General features: G+C 60.0%; 9 protein-coding genes and 1 non-coding gene across 10 annotated transcripts; 5 read left to right on the forward strand and 5 right to left on the reverse strand.

Moving 5' to 3' along the window:
• Positions 1-189: 189 nt before the first annotated feature.
• On the reverse strand, positions 190-1,248 carry PAN0_013d4660 (receptor expression-enhancing protein 4; the record flags this gene model as incomplete). The annotated part of the gene is made up of 1 exon (XM_014799788.1): positions 190-1,248. One exon carries the CDS (start codon positions 1,246-1,248, stop codon positions 190-192), a length of 1,059 nt encoding a protein of 352 aa, XP_014655274.1.
• An 897-nt stretch (positions 1,249-2,145) lies between these two features.
• Positions 2,146-4,113, reverse strand: PAN0_013d4661 (alpha/beta-hydrolase; the record flags this gene model as incomplete). Its single annotated transcript, XM_014799789.1, has 1 exon — positions 2,146-4,113. The coding sequence occupies one exon, from the start codon at positions 4,111-4,113 to the stop codon at positions 2,146-2,148; it is 1,968 nt and encodes a 655-aa protein (XP_014655275.1).
• Positions 4,114-4,968: 855 nt separating this feature from the next.
• PAN0_013d4662 (winged helix DNA-binding domain-containing protein) lies at positions 4,969-5,769 on the reverse strand (the record flags this gene model as incomplete). The annotated part of the gene is made up of 1 exon (XM_014799790.1): positions 4,969-5,769. The coding sequence occupies one exon, from the start codon at positions 5,767-5,769 to the stop codon at positions 4,969-4,971; it is 801 nt and encodes a 266-aa protein (XP_014655276.1).
• A 289-nt stretch (positions 5,770-6,058) lies between these two features.
• PAN0_013c4663 (uba domain-containing protein ucp14) lies at positions 6,059-7,162 on the forward strand (the record flags this gene model as incomplete). The annotated part of the gene is made up of 1 exon (XM_014799791.1): positions 6,059-7,162. One exon carries the CDS (start codon positions 6,059-6,061, stop codon positions 7,160-7,162), a length of 1,104 nt encoding a protein of 367 aa, XP_014655277.1.
• Positions 7,163-7,327: 165 nt separating this feature from the next.
• PAN0_t013c0002 lies at positions 7,328-7,444 on the forward strand. The gene is made up of 2 exons: positions 7,328-7,363; positions 7,409-7,444. It is a non-coding gene; the product is annotated as a tRNA-Arg (tRNA).
• A 309-nt stretch (positions 7,445-7,753) lies between these two features.
• PAN0_013c4664 (uncharacterized protein) lies at positions 7,754-8,830 on the forward strand (the record flags this gene model as incomplete). Its single annotated transcript, XM_014799792.1, has 1 exon — positions 7,754-8,830. One exon carries the CDS (start codon positions 7,754-7,756, stop codon positions 8,828-8,830), a length of 1,077 nt encoding a protein of 358 aa, XP_014655278.1.
• Positions 8,831-9,127: 297 nt separating this feature from the next.
• PAN0_013d4665 (60S ribosomal protein L15) lies at positions 9,128-11,408 on the reverse strand (the record flags this gene model as incomplete). Its single annotated transcript, XM_014799793.1, has 6 exons — positions 9,128-9,665; positions 9,836-10,191; positions 10,348-10,402; positions 10,620-10,841; positions 11,045-11,190; positions 11,244-11,408. The coding sequence occupies 6 exons, from the start codon at positions 11,406-11,408 to the stop codon at positions 9,128-9,130; spliced, it is 1,482 nt and encodes a 493-aa protein (XP_014655279.1).
• A 48-nt stretch (positions 11,409-11,456) lies between these two features.
• PAN0_013c4666 (60S ribosomal protein L5) lies at positions 11,457-12,628 on the forward strand (the record flags this gene model as incomplete). The annotated part of the gene is made up of 2 exons (XM_014799794.1): positions 11,457-11,459; positions 11,738-12,628. The coding sequence occupies 2 exons, from the start codon at positions 11,457-11,459 to the stop codon at positions 12,626-12,628; spliced, it is 894 nt and encodes a 297-aa protein (XP_014655280.1).
• Positions 12,629-13,302: 674 nt separating this feature from the next.
• On the reverse strand, positions 13,303-14,522 carry PAN0_013d4667 (40S ribosomal protein S15; the record flags this gene model as incomplete). Its single annotated transcript, XM_014799795.1, has 3 exons — positions 13,303-13,753; positions 13,804-13,949; positions 14,385-14,522. 3 exons carry the CDS (start codon positions 14,520-14,522, stop codon positions 13,303-13,305), a joined length of 735 nt encoding a protein of 244 aa, XP_014655281.1.
• Positions 14,523-15,668: 1,146 nt separating this feature from the next.
• On the forward strand, positions 15,669-16,007 carry PAN0_013c4668 (60S acidic ribosomal protein P2; the record flags this gene model as incomplete). The annotated part of the gene is made up of 1 exon (XM_014799796.1): positions 15,669-16,007. The coding sequence occupies one exon, from the start codon at positions 15,669-15,671 to the stop codon at positions 16,005-16,007; it is 339 nt and encodes a 112-aa protein (XP_014655282.1).
• Positions 16,008-16,331: the final 324 nt, after the last annotated feature.

The following is a 16,331-nucleotide window of genomic DNA, read 5'->3' on the forward strand; positions in this document are numbered from 1 at the left end:
CCTTGCAATGGCGTGCAAATGTGTGACGTGAGCGCATGAAGAGGCGTCGGTATTCCTGGCTCGAGAGAAAGAGAGGGACGGTGCGAGAGAGATAGATTACAAGGGCTGCGAAGGGAGCGACGAGTGCAAGAGAGTGCGAAAGACACGGCGTACGGGGTGCGCAAGAAGTGCGAGTGCGTCCGAACCAGACTAGGAGCCAGGGTTGTTGTTGGGGTTGGGACTCCATGGGATCCAGCTGGACCTCTTTGCCCGCGGGCTTTGTTGCGGATGCGGGCCGAGGTCGTTCTGGTCGAGCAGGTCGTACGACTCTCCCATTGCGGTGCCTGCCTTGACCGTGGGTCGTGCGCCGCCCGAGACGATGCGGCTGCGCAGACTTCCCTGTGCATTGGCAGCGCCGAACGAGGCTCGCGGATTCTTGGGGTGGATCATTGTGACGGGAGCACCGGCGGCGGCGTTGTTGTTGTCGTCGTCGCTGCTGTTGCTGCTCGACGAGGTGCTCGAGGGGACACCGGAAGCGTCGAGTGCGGCCAGTTGGGACTCGAGCTGCCTTCGTCGCACCATGGCGGCCTCGCGCGCGCGCTGGTCGTTGAGATTGCCCGAGCCGGACGCAGGGATGGAGTAGGCCATGGTGGTGTGGGGTGGCGCGGCCTTGCTTTCGAGGAAGTTCTTGGCGCTCGCGATGGCCACGGGCGCATACCTGTTGAGCAGGTTGCCAAAGAGCGACGCGGGTGCCTGAGCCGGATTGTGCTGCGTGGGAGGCGCGGGTGTGGATCCAGGACCAGGTGGGCGGTGACGAGCCTCTTTGCCCGGCGCCGGCGGTGGGGTGGGCTGCTCAGATGCGCCAAGCGAGGCGGTCCACAGTCCACCGAGCGAGGCGTCCACCTTGGCCTTGAGCGAGCGCTTGGCATCCTCGATCAGCGCATCGATCTGCTCCTGGTTGGATTGAAGGAAAGGATGGAGGTGGGCGGTGTAGATGTAGGTGGCGCCTCGGGTCTGGGGCGCGACGAGCCAGATGTTGAAGACGAGACGGATCTCGTAGTAGAAGGGCACCCACGACCAGAGCCAGCCAAAGAGCGACTCGAAGAGCGTCCAGCATGCAAAGACGGACCAGTAGACGAGCCAGACCTCCATGTCGGCGAGCGAGGTGGTGGACGAGGTGACGGCCTTGTAGGAGGAATAGAGCGGGTAGACGAGCGTCGCCGTGGCATTGAGCGCCAGCGTGGGCAGGTGCAGTAGAAGGAGCGCCATGCTGAGCGATGCTGTTTAAAGCTGCTGATCGAGATTGCTGGTCGAGCAGCTGCAGGTTGGTGCTGAGTCGATGGTTGGGCCGATAGCGTATTCTCAGCGCGGCGTGACTGTGTCAAGTCGTCGGCAGCGGTCCGCTCCGATTTGATGTTGGGGTTGATTGCTCGAGAGGGTGTGATGACGAGCAATCGGAAGGGCCGGTTTTGCGATGCCAAAGTGTAGCGACGGTGAAAGCGAGAGTGATGGCAGCCCTCTCGAAAGACCAACAGAGCCGCACTCGAGGCCCGACTGTCCAGACTCCGATGCCTTCCTCCCAAAAAAAAAGGGCCGCCGCAGTCAGGCGCAGGCGCTAAGCGCGAGGCAAAAAAAAAGGGTCTTTTACGGGCCCCTCGCTAGTGAGCTCAGGCCGGCACGGGCTGCATGCAGCGACGCGCGCACTCGGCTGCTCCAACGCCCGCTCCACCCCCTGTCACTCTGCACAATTGCACCTCGGCTGCGTTTGGCCGCGTCACCTCGCTGCCATCACATCCAGCTCGCAGCTCTCGCCACGTCAAACTCCAGCCCCCCTGAACGCACTACACAGCATGTTTCTCGGCTCACGCTCATGCTGTCTCCAGCTCGGATGAGTGACGAGCATATCTTAAAGCTCTGCCAGCTTGGCAACTTGAGCCGGCTTGTCGAGCTGATGAGCAGGCTGCATGCAGTGCTGCAGATGGCGATATCTTTTCCGCTCAGCTTTCCTGCCCCTTTCGGAAAGGCGTTGAGGCACAAATGCAGTCAGGTCGTGTGGTGCGGGCTTGGTGCGATTTTTTTCGATTAAAGATGTCAGATCTAGCACGAATCGCTACGATGCTGTCGACGGCAAAACCATCATCCTCGCCGCTCGCTACTGTTTCTAGCTCACAGCTCGTCACGCTTGGTGTGGCTCGAGTGAAAGTCGGAGGGCTTGAAGGTGCCACTTCTGAGCGCCATCAACAGCTGCATGCCTTGTTGGCGGTACGTGTCGGGCGTGACAAAGCTACGGTGTCCGAGCCCATCGTGCACCCACGCTACCTGGCTACGCTCGCCGTCGGCGTCGTACTTGGGCCAGTACAGCGCTCCGTCGCTTAGCTTGCCCTGGTCTCGCGCCGTGTTCGGGTCGCCACTCGCCACGAAGCTGATCCAGTACGCCGAGATCTCGTTGGCGAGCGCAATGTCCTTCCGCAACGGGCCCAGCGCGTTCTGCGTGTCGAGGGGGTTGCGGAAGACGTATGCCACCTCTTGGAAGTGCTGTGCCCCGGCTGTGATCGGCGACTTGTACGAGACCTGGTCGAAGCGCGACGAGTAGATGGCTGCCTGTGACGAGCGAGCCAGAAGCTCGGTCGCCTGGCGTCGAGGACCCACAAAGCGCAGATCGCCAAAGATCGCACACGAACGACGGTCGTTCTTACCCAAGACGCCACCTGTGGCGGGAAGCAGACCTGCACCGGCTTGGAAGGGCGGATAGACGTCCTCGTTGTCCGGATAGATCTGCGCCAGCGAGCGGAGTGCATCCTGGGTCGACCAGCCATCTGGCAGCGCTTGACTTTCCTCCAGAGCGCTCACAATGTCGGCCGTGTTGTTGACGCCACGCACACCAAAGGAGATGCCCTCGTCGAGGTTGTTGTTGAGTACGACGGGTACGGTCTTGACAAAGTCGCCGACGAGGAACGACTGCTGCAGATCCTTGGCCACCAGATCGCCATCGACGACGGGGTTGAAGATGGACAGCTCTGTGTTGTTGATGCTCCACTGCTTGATCGTTTCGAGCGGCACGCTGCGTAGACACTCGAGCGTGCTGTTGGATCCACATCCGGCGTACTGCGCGAGCGAGGTCCACTGGTCGTTTCGACTCGCCGTGTTGTTGGCCGTATCGAGCCCCGTGGCGTAGTAGGCGCTTTCGGCGATGACCGAACGGAAGAGCTTGTCGTCGCGGCCGCCGTACGCGGCGAGGTGGAAGTACATGCTCGCGCCACCCGCCGACTCGCCGACGATGGTCACCTTGTCCTTGTCACCGCCAAACGCCTCGATGTTTTCGCGGATCCAGTGCAGCGCAAGACGCTGGTCGTACAGGCCCAGGTTCTGCACGCCCGCCTGGCTCGCCTCGTCGCCAACGGGGAAGCCCAGCGTCTGAACACGGTAGTTGAGGCTGACGTACATGAGCGGCTGGCCCAACTCGACCGACTTGTCCACGATGAAGCTGCCGTTGTAGCGCCTATCGCCCGAGCCGCCGTACGAGAAACCGCCTCCGTGGATCCAGACGAATACGGGCAGCTTGCTCGCTTCGTCCTGCCGAGCGGGACGCACGACATTGAGCGTGAGGCAGCGCTCGCCGAGCTTGTAGGTGACGTAAGGCGGTTGGTAGTCGTCGTCCGTGCCTACACCGAAGCACAGCTCCGAGTAGCGTTTGGCCGAACGCACGTCCTGCCAGCTCTGGTTGAGCGATCGAGGTCTCTGGAAGCGCAGCTCGTCGACGGGTTGCTGAGCGTAGGGGATGCCGAGGAAGGCCTCTTGGGTGCCGTTGGTGCCGAAGCCAGAGAGCGTCGCCTCGGCCGCGATGGGGGCGATGGTGATGCCCGCGTAGGAGCCGTTGCGCACCTGCACCACCGGGTCCAACGACGACACGGGAATTGGGTTGGCGAAGTTGCCCAGGTTGGTGCAGTTGGTGCAGTCGGCCGTGTTGTTCGTGTTGATGCCCGACGCGCTGGTGTTGTCGGCGCTCTGACGTGCCAGCAGCAAGGACGCAATGTCGTCGGACGCAGCAGGCGAGGGCAAAGCGCTAGAGAGCCGGCTTGTGCCCAGGCACAGCGCGGCGAGGACGGGCGCCAGCCTCGTAAATGATCGTACCATGGTCGAGTATCTCTGCAAAGTTGGAGCGGACGGACATCAGGGTCGTTGCAGGTAGGCTTCTATTTGTACGCGGTACGTCGGGGTCCGGAGAGATGCCCCGCATGCCTCATGGCCATGCGGAGACCGGTGTCTAGCAGGTCGGCGACGACGAGCGATGCGGTGCATCTCGGCAAGCGCAACGGAGCTTACTTGACCAAACCGCCGCGCACCACGAGGTCGAGATGGACGCATTGGCTCGCTTGCACTGTGTAGCCGAGCCGAATTGCGTGGGGGGTTGTACCAAGCAGCAGCACAACATTGGTCCATCGGTCCGGTCGGAGCGGTATTCAGATGACTCTGTCGAGGTCTCGAGCTTGCGTGCGGGTCAGCTCGTTGCAAACGGCCTCGCCTAAGCACAAGCGAAGCTGCATGCCGGTGTGTCGAATACCGGCGAATTCTGCCAATCCTGGCCCGAAGCGGACGCATGGAAAACGCGGATCAGCAGTCCGATTCGGGCGTTGAGCAAACAGAGGAGCCCCGCATGCAGGAAATGACCGGTCTCCGGCTCAACTCGGGTCTTGATTATCGCACACGAGTATGAGTTTTCGCAGCGTGTCCCACCAGATACGCTCGAGCTCGTGGACAAGAGCACGCAGCAAACCGTCTGTGTGCGCTCCGAGACGGCGATGCACGAACGTCGATCCCACACACACGCGCGCATGTCGGAGCTCGAGCCTCGACAAGCCAGGAACGTCGTTCCACAGCGAGGAGCAGAGCATGCACAACGACATGGAGAACAGCCGAGTTGGTGGTATCGAATCAAAGTACAAATACAACATGAGCCAAAACAAGGGCTGCAGGAAATGTGAGTGGTGGTCATGCGGTGGGGAGGGTGGCGAGCGAGTAGTAGCGGGGTGGGAAGCACTGTTCGTCGATCCAGAGCATGCCTTCTGTTTGCGACATGTTCTGGAGCACTGCGCGAGCACGGTCGCTCGACCATCCGCGTGCCTTGGGTCCCGAGACCAGCGCATCCTCGGTGAGATAAGGCAGCTCGCCCGAACTCCTGTCAGCCGAGAGGAGGATGCTGAGAACGACCATCGTATCCGTGTCCAGCTCCCTCGGCACACTCCGGACCATCTTTTGGTCGCCATTGCCGAGCGAGAATACCTCATACCCACATCCTAGTGGTGCGAGCATCTTGATGCTTCTGACGATGTCGTCCTCTGTGACCTCGGGAGCTTGTTTGGCATCGGAGGATCCGGTGCGGAGAAGGGTGACTCTGCGGATGAGGTCGTCCATTGCAATGACGCCGCCGTTGGTGGTGCGCGTGCTGACGCAGATGTCGATGATCTGTACGCCGAGTTCGTATTGCCAGTCACCGAGGCCGAGCATGTCGCTCCACAGCCCCGCGAGCCCGCCGCCACCGCGCGCGGACGACGAGAGCGGATCCACACCGATGCTGTAGCACATCTTCTGGAACGCGTGGCGGAACTCGGCGTTCTTGCGGATCTCATGGCGATGCTGGCTCGAGAATTGGCGCAGCGAGGTGCTGAAGAGATCGAGCTGCTGGCGGAGCTCGGTGAGCTGCGAGGCGGTGAGGTCGTTGCCGAGCGTGTTGTACGCGGTGGAGGAGTGGAGAGAGCGGTCGAGCGCCGCCAAGCCTGGACCGCGACGCATGCTGCGAAAGGTGCCCGTGGCAGGGGTGTGCCGAGATGCGGGAGTACAGACAGGCGTGAAAGCAAGCAAGCGTTGATCGAAGTGACACGAGAGACAGAGAGGTGGAGTGGAACACGACAGCGTGCCATCGGGCGCCCAAATCCGACTCCACACGCCGCTCAGCCAGAACTCCGAGTCCCGGCACTCCAAAAAAGGGCGGTGGCCCCTGCGTCGAAAAGCGACACTTCTTCCTGCACCACCACCATTGACACTCTCGAGCTGTGGCGCACGAACTTATCGAGATGCAGACATGATCGCCGGCTTCGCACATGCACCCGTCACCAAGGGCGTGCTCATCACGCTGGCGGTAGCCTCGGTGTGCACATCGCTCTTCCAGCTCAAGCCGTTCGTGCACCTGCAGATCCACCCGCATCTCGACACGCACCACCAGTACTACCGTCCCTTCCTGCAGCACTTTGCATTCAGCAACTCGTCCGAGCTCTTCCTCGCGCTGCTGCTCTTCTACAACGCCGGCGTCAAGGTGGAGCGCACGTTCGGCACGTACAAGTATGCCAGCTTCCTCGCGGTGGTCACGGTGATCTTTACGGCGGTGCAGTTCGTGGTGCTTGCTGCGTGCTCGCTGCTGTTTCTGCGGGTCGATCGTGCGCAGGAGTCTGGTCTGGAAAGGGAGGTGGAGAGGAGCTGGGTGGTGGTGGGGAGGAGTCCAGCGGGGCCGTGGGGGCCACTGTTTGCGCTGCTGTTCCAGTACCACCGCGTCATCCCGCACATGTGGTCGATGCGCATCGAGCAGCTCGAGCTGAGCGATCAGGCGATCGAGGTGTACTCGCTTGCGGCGCTGCTGGCTGTATCGCAGGGGACGTCGAGTGTGTTTGTGGCGGTGCTGGGCATGATGGTGTCGGCGGCGTACCGCTCGAAAAGCGGACCGTTGCGGCGGCTGCACAAGTACCGCCTGCCTGTGCGCGTGTACCGCATCTTGGCGTTTGTGCTCGCGCCATGGGTGGGCGAGATACGCAGACCGCAGCGCTCGTGGCGAGTCGAACGGCCAGACCGCCCGACGTTGGCGGTGCGGGAGGCGCGCTTGGCCGAACACTCGGCGACCGTCGCCAACCTCAACCGCCCCGGCAACGCGCTCGGCATGCCCCGACTCGCCAGCCTCCTCCGAAGAAGGTCTGCACAGCCGCACGAACAGCCGCCACCTCCTGCACAGGCCCAGCAGCAACAGCCGCCCAGCAGTGCACAGGGCTGGAACGATCTCCCGCCCGAGCTGCAGGCGTCGCTCAGTGCGCTGCCCAGAACACGCCTCATGGCTGCGATGCAGCAGACCGACGGCAACCTCACCGAGGCGCTAGACCTGATACGCTCCGATACTGCGACACACTCGCCACGCCCTTAGTACCACCTACACCTTATAGAAACTATTTTTCGTGCGACCATGTCTGTCCAAGTCATGATCGTTGTTGTATGAAGGGCAAAGCATCGCGAGCGAGACGTGTGAAGGAAACGTGAACGAGACCAATGCGTATATGTATGCACTGCAGTGTTAGGTGACCAAGATTGAGCGCTCTTGGCGTAGTGGTAGCGCGTGTCTCTCCTACTTTACCGAACGGATTCCTGCGGGATTCCTTTGTAGGACCTATTAAAGACGAGGTCGTGGGTTCGACCCCCACAGGGCGCTTGTCCCTTGATTTTTTTTTTCTGGCTCCGTCTCGTTTCCACATTTACAGCGCCATCTCTCCTCTGGGTGCTTGACTCCTACCATTCTTGGTTGCATCGGCGTCGATCTCACGCTTTGCTGAAAGGACTGGTGTGGTACGAGCGCGGGCTTTGGACGTTGCAGAGGAGTGGTAACGAGTGGTGGCATTTGGGGGCAGGCGCGCGGGGGGGCGTGTCGTGTAAATTCCACATTTTTGACGCGCGTGCGCGGATTTGTACGAGGTGTTGGTCTTTCTCAACGCTTTGTTTGCTTGCTGGCCACCATTTGGCGATGAGTGAGAGTGTCAAGAGCTGGCTCTTTTCGCACTGTGCCTCTCAGGCGATCGAGGCGCTCGAGGGTGGGTTCGACCTTGCGGACCTTCCTTACGTTCGGGGCAATCGGGTGCAGCTGTTGCGGTTCCTAACGTTCCGGACATCGCAGGCAAGCACCGACATCTGGGCGCTCGTGGGGGACCGAACGCACTGTATCGCAGCACGCTTCTCGCGGACCCAGGTAGACCGGTTCCAGCACGACCGGCCGATCAGCTTTACGGCGCTCAAGGGCGCATTGGTCACCATGACCAATGTCAAGATCACGGTGGCAAGGGTTCAGATGCATACGACAGGGGGTCCGTATCGACCCGGACAGTATGCGATGGTTCTGGATGTGAAGGGGTTCGAGGTGGTGTCGAGTATGGGAGAACCGGTCTGGTTTGGTGGGGTCAAGCTCGTGACGAGTCCAAATGCGGTTCCTGAGGGGGAGAAGGAGAGGGCGGAAAGGATGGTACAGTGGATGAAAAAGTGGATCAGATACAAGTGCTTACTCCGCCGCGCTAGGGCAGATCAACGACGGAAGAACCAACACGCATCAAGTGGGAAAGAGCATGGATCGAGTTTGCCCACTCCAGCGCAAAGAGCGGTGATGCAGTGCTCGCAAGTTCACAATGTCACCCCCGTGCTCACGGCGTCGTTGGGCAAGGACTCGCAGACGACGAATGGAACGCCAGATGCGCTGTGGGGCGACTACGATCTAGATGCCGATGTGGCCGAGGTTGATGTGCCAAACACCTGGACGGAAGCGACGTCACAGCAGCAAGCAGCCGCAAAGCAGACGCCGCAAACACAGCAAACACAGCATACACACACGCAGAGCGGATCGGATCCCGACGAGTCCGGTCTGTCCGACTACGAGCGTCAACGTCGACGTAGAAAGCGGAAAGCACGCCCCAACAGCGCTGCTGCAACCCCGGCTGCTGCTGCAGTCAAGACAGAAGAGCCGGCGAGCACCGATGCGCGCGCACTCAGCGCCACACCATCAACCACCGCACGCCGAAAACGCAAACGCCCCTCGGCAATAGCTGCCCTGTAAGTCCCCATCCCTCCTAGACCTGCTTTGCATCAGCAACTGACAGCAACCTTTGGACTCGACAGCATGGCACAAATCGTAGACTAGCAATACAACACACCCGCACGAACGACAATGTTTGGTAGTGATCTCTGAACCAGAGGAGTGGAATTTTTTGGGTGGGTGATGCCCCGGGGTGTGAAGAATACACGGGATGAATGTGGTAAAAGGGGAGTGGATGCAAGGTGAAATGTCGTAAAGCCAGCGGGAAGGAACCAGAAAAACAGCGATCGCGCCACAAAGGGTGCGCGCCAACGCTCTTTAACGGTAACGACGCAGCTGGAGGGTGTCGCGCTTGCGGATGGTGGCGTTCTTGCCGCCGCCCTGGGTCTTGTTGTAGCGGTGACCCTTGCCCTGGCCACGGCTCCTCTTGCCGGTGGCGGTGAGGCCACGGCACTCGCGGCGCTTGTGAACGGCCTTGGCGATCCAGTTGATGCGCGGGTCGCGGCGGATGGCCTTGTGCTGAGGGTCAACGGCGATGACCTCAAAGTACTTGTACACACCGTCCTGGTTGATCCAGTACGAGTTGAGGATGCGCAGGTTGGAGCACTTGCGGCCCACACGCTCCTCAGCGGTGGCACGCAGCGAACGCTGGTACTTGAGGTGGTTCACACCCTGGCGAACGGGCTTGCCGTAGGTGGCACCCTTGGGAACGGGCTTCTTGCGGTTACCACGGCGCACACGGATGCGGTAGATAACGTAGCCCTGCTTCGACTTGTAGCCAAGACGGTGCGCCTTGTCAAGACGCGAAGGGCGCGAAGCGCGGTGGATCACGTTGAGCTGGCGGTACTCCCAGCATCTAAAAGAGTCGAAAAGTGACAGGGTGGTGAGTGTCAGTATGAGATGATCAGGATGTCGTGGCGGTTGCGTTCCCCCCAACATCGCTCCATCCATCTTCGCATGCGTGCTCGTCTGCTGTAAGCCAGAGCCCCCAATCCCGATGCTAGCATGTGCCGCGCAGGACAGGACGAAAGACGTGCGGCATGTAGCTGGGCTTGCGCACGCAGTAGGAGAAACGTGCCAATGAGAGCCAGAGCGTCATTGGCGACGGCTGAACCCCAAGGACACGATCTCCTCCATTGCCACATTGAGCCACATGCGGTGCGTCGATCTGCCTTGCCGCTGTGCAGGACAAGCTCTTTGAACCAACGTGGCAGCAGCAGAGTAGCGGGCAAATGGCGGCGACGAGAGCGGCGAAGATAAATGGTGCTGGTGCTGGCGGTGGGGCGCGGCGGGTCGGATACTAACCGAACGCGGAGAAGGAAACGGAGCACATCGCTCTGCTTCTTCTTGTAGAGCTCCTCGACGTATTTGTAGGCACCCATCTGTATCGAGTCGCGCAGAAACGGTGCAAGTTGGTGCGTTGGACGAGAGAGAGAGAGAGAAAAAGTCGAGAAAGAAAAAGAGTGCGTAAGCACGGTCAGCACGAGCTTTCAAGCAATCGTGAAGGGGGACTCAAAAGGTCGACGCCTTGCCGCCACCACATCCGCGAGCGGTTCGCGCAGCGACCAGTCGAGAGACTGATCGGCATCGCTACTACAACTCGGCAGATGAGCAGAGGACAAGGGTACTAAACGTCCCAGAACGCAGCAAAGCCAAGGATGTCGAGGGCGAGGCCGCGAATCGTGCTGACGCGAGAAGGTAACGATGCTGATATTGTCGGATGCATGATTGTGATCTCCAAGCGATCCTTCGAGGGTCGAATGTATCCAGGCCGTCGATGTTGTTGGTCCACGTCTGCGACGGTCCTTACATCTCTGAGTAGCGTGCGTATCGGAGCGGTGTCGATGGCGAAAGTTGGTGGTGCTGATGCGATGGTGGCTGGCTGCGTTCGTGGTTGTTCTGGTGTCGATTCTGAGAGGTGTATGAGGTGTAGCGCCTTACCTTGAATGATTCTTGATGACGAAGTCGTAGGGTGTCGAGAAGGAAGTGCAGCGACGACGACCAACTGCTACCAGCCTTGCGCCTGCTCTGGCTGGCGCCGGTTTAGTCCAGTCCAGACCTCAGCCGTCGAAGGCACAGCTAACATGACTTTGGCAATTTTTCAGGCCGCCATCTGCCACTGGGTGGCCAGTCTGTGGTCCCAGGCGCTCACTGGCTGTCTCTCTAGAAGCTGGCCCACTCTTTGGCCTCGACCAACAGCGAGCTGGCCGTCGCTGTGTCTTGACGAAGCTACACGTGACTTGGACACTGCTCTTTTGCCCAGCCTCGCTTGATTTGATGAAACATTGCAGACCTCGGCCGAGCTTTTCGGTGCCGCTGATTTTCGAGATTTTCGAGATTTTTGCGAATACTTCCAAGTGGCCCCAAGGCGGCGAGCTCAGCTGGGCAGCGGCGGCGCAGGAGAGGGCCCGCAGCGAGTCTCAGAGCAACGGACGCTCGAGCTGGCCATGTTAGGAGAGCCCAGCTGGGCCTCGGGAGCGCCAAGTCCTTTGGGCTGCAACTGGGACAAGAGCGGTGAGGCAGCGGAAGGCAGCGGCAGGCAGCGCAGCGCAGCGCAGCGAGCCCAGCTCGGGTCCATCCTCGAGCCCGTCGCCGCCATCTGTCTTCCTGAACACCAAGCCTGAAGCATCAGCCTCAAGAATCCAAGATGGTAAGTTGACACGGTCGGCATCTAGCAACATCCGGCAGCATCACGGTGGGCTACGTCGCAACACGTTGGAGCGCTATCTCTGGAATGCATCGGCAAATGGCAGCGCAAAGACCTGTCAAAGGTGAAGCTGCATGTCAGGACCATGACGGAGCAACCAACCTTTGCGGAGCATATCAGCCCCACCCGATGATAACGCCGTTGCTAGACGACCAGCAGAGCAAGCAGACGCAATCAGAACGCCAACTTACACCCACCACTGCTATCATGCACATCCACAGCCGTTCGTTAAGACTGTCAAGTCCAACGCCTACTTCTCGCGCTACCAGGTCAAGTACCGCCGCCGTCGCGAGGGCCGCACCGACTACTACGCGCGCAAGCGTCTCGTGTCGCAGGCCAAGAACAAGTACAACGCGCCCAAGTACCGCCTTGTCGTGCGTTTCTCCAACCGCTACGTCACCTGCCAGATCGTGCACGCCAAGATCGCCGGCGACTACGTCCTCACCCAGGCCTCGTCCAAGGAGCTCCCCCGCTACGGTGTCAAGACCGGTCTTGCCAACTGGACCGCCGCCTACGCCACCGGTCTGCTCGTTGCCCGTCGTGCGCTCACCATCCTCGGTCTTGCTGACAAGTACGAGGGTGTCACCGAGCCCGATGGTGAGATGGCCGAGGTCGAGGCTCTCGGTGACGACGAGCCCCGTCCCTTCAAGTGCTTCCTCGATGTTGGTCTGAAGCGCACCTCGACTGGTTCGCGTGTCTTTGGTGCCCTCAAGGGTGCCTCGGACGGCGGTATCTTCATCCCCCACTCGGAGAAGCGATTCCCCGGTTACGACCCCGAGGCCAAGGAGCTCGACGCCGAGCTGCTGCGCTCGTACATCTACGGCGGCCACGTTGCCGAGTACATGGAGTCGCTCGAGGAGGAGGATGACGAGCGCTTCAAGAAGCAGTTCTCCACCGCCCTCGAGCAGGAGGTCGGCTCCGAGGACCTCGAGGACATGTGGACCGAGGCTTTCGAGAAGATCCGCGAGGACCCCTCGTTCACCGCCTCGGACAAGTCCAAGGACTGGGCCGCCGAGTCCAAGAAGTACAAGGCCACCAGGCTCACCTACGAGCAGCGCAAGGCCAAGATCGCCGACAAGATCGCCGCCTTCAAGGCCGGCGCCGAGCTTTAAACGTCTGCGCCACGGCATCTTGCGGTTTCATAGGCACCTTCTTGGCTTCATTTGTCCCTCTCTCTTTTTCTCTTTGCATCCCCCACACACACACCCACACACACCCACACACACCCACACACACCCAACCCCAAAAGTTATCCTGGCGAGATCCGTTGCATTAGACGACTCGCCTGCGTATATGCATTTGCAATACCATCGACCTCGCCCCCACGCGGGATAGGGTCGTGTTGTAACATCACTCTTTGTTGCGTGTGTCTGCATTGTTGTCTGAACGTCGCTGTGAGCTGCCGCGTACGACCAAAAAAGGCGTCTGGTACACTTTGGCATGCTGCGTTGGGCGTGCCAGACCCGTACTCGATGTCGATCGCGCACATTCTCAACGTGCGACCCTTCAGCGCAAACATTGCGAGTGCTCGAGCTCGGATCTCAGCACCACGGCAATCTTCAGAATCTACGCACACTATGCAGACAAGAGAATAGGATGCTATGCTCGTTTTGAGATTCGTTTTTTGGGGGGGTGTGGTTTGAGCTGTCCACGTAGCTCGAGGAGGGATCGGATGTGGACTCGAGGAGAAAAGTACATGGCTGGACCGCTGCAAGATCAAAACGACATTGCAAAAAGGCAGGACCAGCGCGAGTCCCGTTTGGAGCGGGGGGAGAAGAGGAGACGTTTATCGGATGGGGAGGAAGCGGTCGACGGTGGCACCCTTACCCTTGGCGCCGTGGCGGGTGGGGATGTAGGTCATGGCGAACTCGCCGAGGTAGTGGCCGACCATCTCGGGCTTGATCTCGGTGTTGACGAAGAAGCGACCGGTGTAGATGCCGACGACGGAGCCGATCATCTCGGGCACGATGATCATGTCACGCAGGTGCGTCTTGACCATGGCGGGCTTCTCGTTGGGCTGGCACTCGGCCTTGGCCTTGCGCAGGCGCTTGATGAGGCCCATGGGCTTGCGCTTAAGGCCGCGCTGGAACTTTCTGCGGGCACGGGCGTGGACGACCTGCATGAAGTCCTCGTTGGTCATGTCGAGCAGCGAGTCGAGCTCGATACCACGGTAGGTGAACTTGCGGAAAGTTCGCTTGCGCTTGAGCTCGGCAGCGGCGGCGGCGTCGTAGTCATCCCTGCAAGTGGAAACGAGTGGTGATGTCAGTCTGATTGCTCGATTGCATACTGCGAAGCAGGGGCGGACGGTGCAATGCGTGACATGCTTCTGGGTCGAATAAGAGCGATGGTGTAGTGAGGCGAAATCCAGGCTGTGGTGAGAGGCGGACATGAAACGATCGCAGCGAGTTGCAAATTGGTTAAGTGTCGAAGATGCTACGCCAGTGCGACTGGGATGTTGGTGCAGTGCCAATTAGAACGATGCAGCAAATGCGGTCGTCGATTGTACACAGAAGACAAGTTGCGATGCCATGTCCCCATTACGAGCCTGGAGTTGGGCTTGTTGACGGGTGCAGACAGACACGAATTGAAACGTGTATCTGTAACATCGCTAGCATTCGTCAAGACACACGATGTGGCCGGGTCGATTGCACGTTGGAGATGTCGAGTGCTGGTTGTTTATGGTAGATTGTGTCGACAGAGTTTCCGAACGATGATTCCCCGACGATAGAGCCGTGTGCAATGTGTAGCCGCTCTGGAATGCGGGATGATGGCGCGTGTGTCGGCGCGATGGGCGTAGCGTGGTGTCGTGAAGTGTGTCGTATCGGATCCAGAAGCGTGGCACGCATCGAGCAGCATGTTGCTACTTACATGTTGGGCAATCTTGATGGTGAGGAGGAAGAAGGTAGAATGACGGCGACGCAACGTCCAAGTCTGCCCAGCGCGCGCTCTGCTCTCGAGAGCGCTGCGGACAGGGCCCTGCAGAGAGCCAGGAGCTGCCTCGAGCATTTCCCGCGCGCCGGCTGCCTTCAGTTCTGGCGCTGGGGACGCTGGGTCTGAGTCTCAGCCGCTCGAGCCTCGAGGCCGCCGCGCGCTGCTGCACCCATCTTGCCAGGGCAGCGAGGTCAGATTCTGGCGCGCTCGGCGAGACTCGTTGCGCCTGGCTGGTCGTGGTCCACTTGGCTCCAAACTGGACAGACGGCCCTGCCAAATTTCGAGTGGGCGCTCTGCTGCCTCGTCGATTCGCACTCGAAATTCGAGTTTGGCGCAGAGATGGACAAAAGTTCCCACGCTCCCTCCTCAGTGCTGCTGGCTCGACAAAACTTGCGCCAGCTTCGGCTCCGATGGGCGCGTTGGGAAATTCCGAGCCTGGCCGCCAGCCCAGAGAGGCAAGAGAGCGCTGCCACCCGACCCCACTGTGAGAGGCCGCAGCTGGCTGGGAAGCGTAGAGAGAGCTGGGCCAATTCCGGACGCCGCCAAGCTGCAAGCCTGGGTGAGCCAGCGACAGTGGGCAGCGTCAGGAGGTGCATGTCGAGTTCCGAGATCATCGCAGCTCACCTTCTTTCTCTCCACCAAACTTTTTCACAAGTACCTAGGTAAGTTGATCCACCTATGCGAACGCAGAGAGGCTATTACCACGACGAGCACAGCACGCAGCATGCGCGACAACATCGCCACGACGTTGGCACAACGGACTGGCCATATCGACCACGTTGGGACACCGTGAGGACGCAGCATCGACTTTGCCCAAACCTAGAGCTGGGGTAACGAAGCAACGGTTGGAACGACGGGGCCAGTATCATGAACGGATCGTAGCGCACATGCCGACGTCCGCATCGTTGCCGTAGACGATCGCGGTCCAGCACATGCCAAGTCGTACATCTGCATTGGCAATTTTGTTGGCTGTACTCGTTGCCGCCCCTGCAAGTGCTGCTGCTTGCTGCTGCTGCCGCTGCCTCCGCCGTCGTTATGAACCCCCCTCTGCGGTCGATATAGAAAGCTCTGTCGGAATCGGTCGCTAACCACTGGCTGTTGTTTTGGGAAAATCGGGTGTCTGCAGTCCACAAGTCTTCCTCTTGGATCAAAGCCCTTTGCGGATTTGCGGCCGGCACTTTTTTTCTCTTTCAACACTTTCTCCCCCTACTTTCAGACAAAATGAAGCACATTGCAGCCTACCTCCTCCTCACCCTCGGCGGTAAGGAGTCGCCCTCGGCCGCCGACATCAAGGCTCTCCTCGAGACCGTCGGTGTCGAGGCCGAGCAGGAGCGTCTCGACAAGCTCATCGAGGAGCTCAACGGCAAGGACATCAACACCCTCATCGCCGAGGGTCAGGAGAAGCTCGCCTCGGTCCCCGCCGGTGGCGCCGCCCCTGCCGCTGCTGCCGGTGGCGCTGCTGCCGCCGCTGGTGGTGCCGCCGCCGCCAAGGAGGAGGAGAAGAAGGAGGAGGAGAAGGAGGAGTCCGACGACGACATGGGCTTCGGTCTCTTCGACTAAACGCTTCTTCCGTCCTCGTTCCTCGCGTCCACCTTGTGACCTTCAACCCCCACCCAAAAATATAGAGGCGTCGACCAAGGCTGGCTTGCTCGTTAGCTCGTGCGGGTCCCTTGGCCGCCTCGCACTCCTCACACTTTAGGCTCCGCTGTATTTCTACCTTCATCTGTGCACGCCGCTTGCTAGCTGGGCATGATGGAATGATCAACACTGGCGTCTTTTTCTCATGACGAGTTGGAATTTTTTTGAGTTGAGATCGTGATTTGCCCTTTGGCGTGATTGGGTGACGATCTGCATTCGGTTCAGGTGATGCTAGACGCAAAGATT

Source organism: Moesziomyces antarcticus (genome assembly GCF_000747765.1).
Source record: "Moesziomyces antarcticus DNA, scaffold: scaffold_v10013, strain JCM 10317, whole genome shotgun sequence".
NCBI lineage: Eukaryota > Fungi > Basidiomycota > Ustilaginomycetes > Ustilaginales > Ustilaginaceae > Moesziomyces > Moesziomyces antarcticus.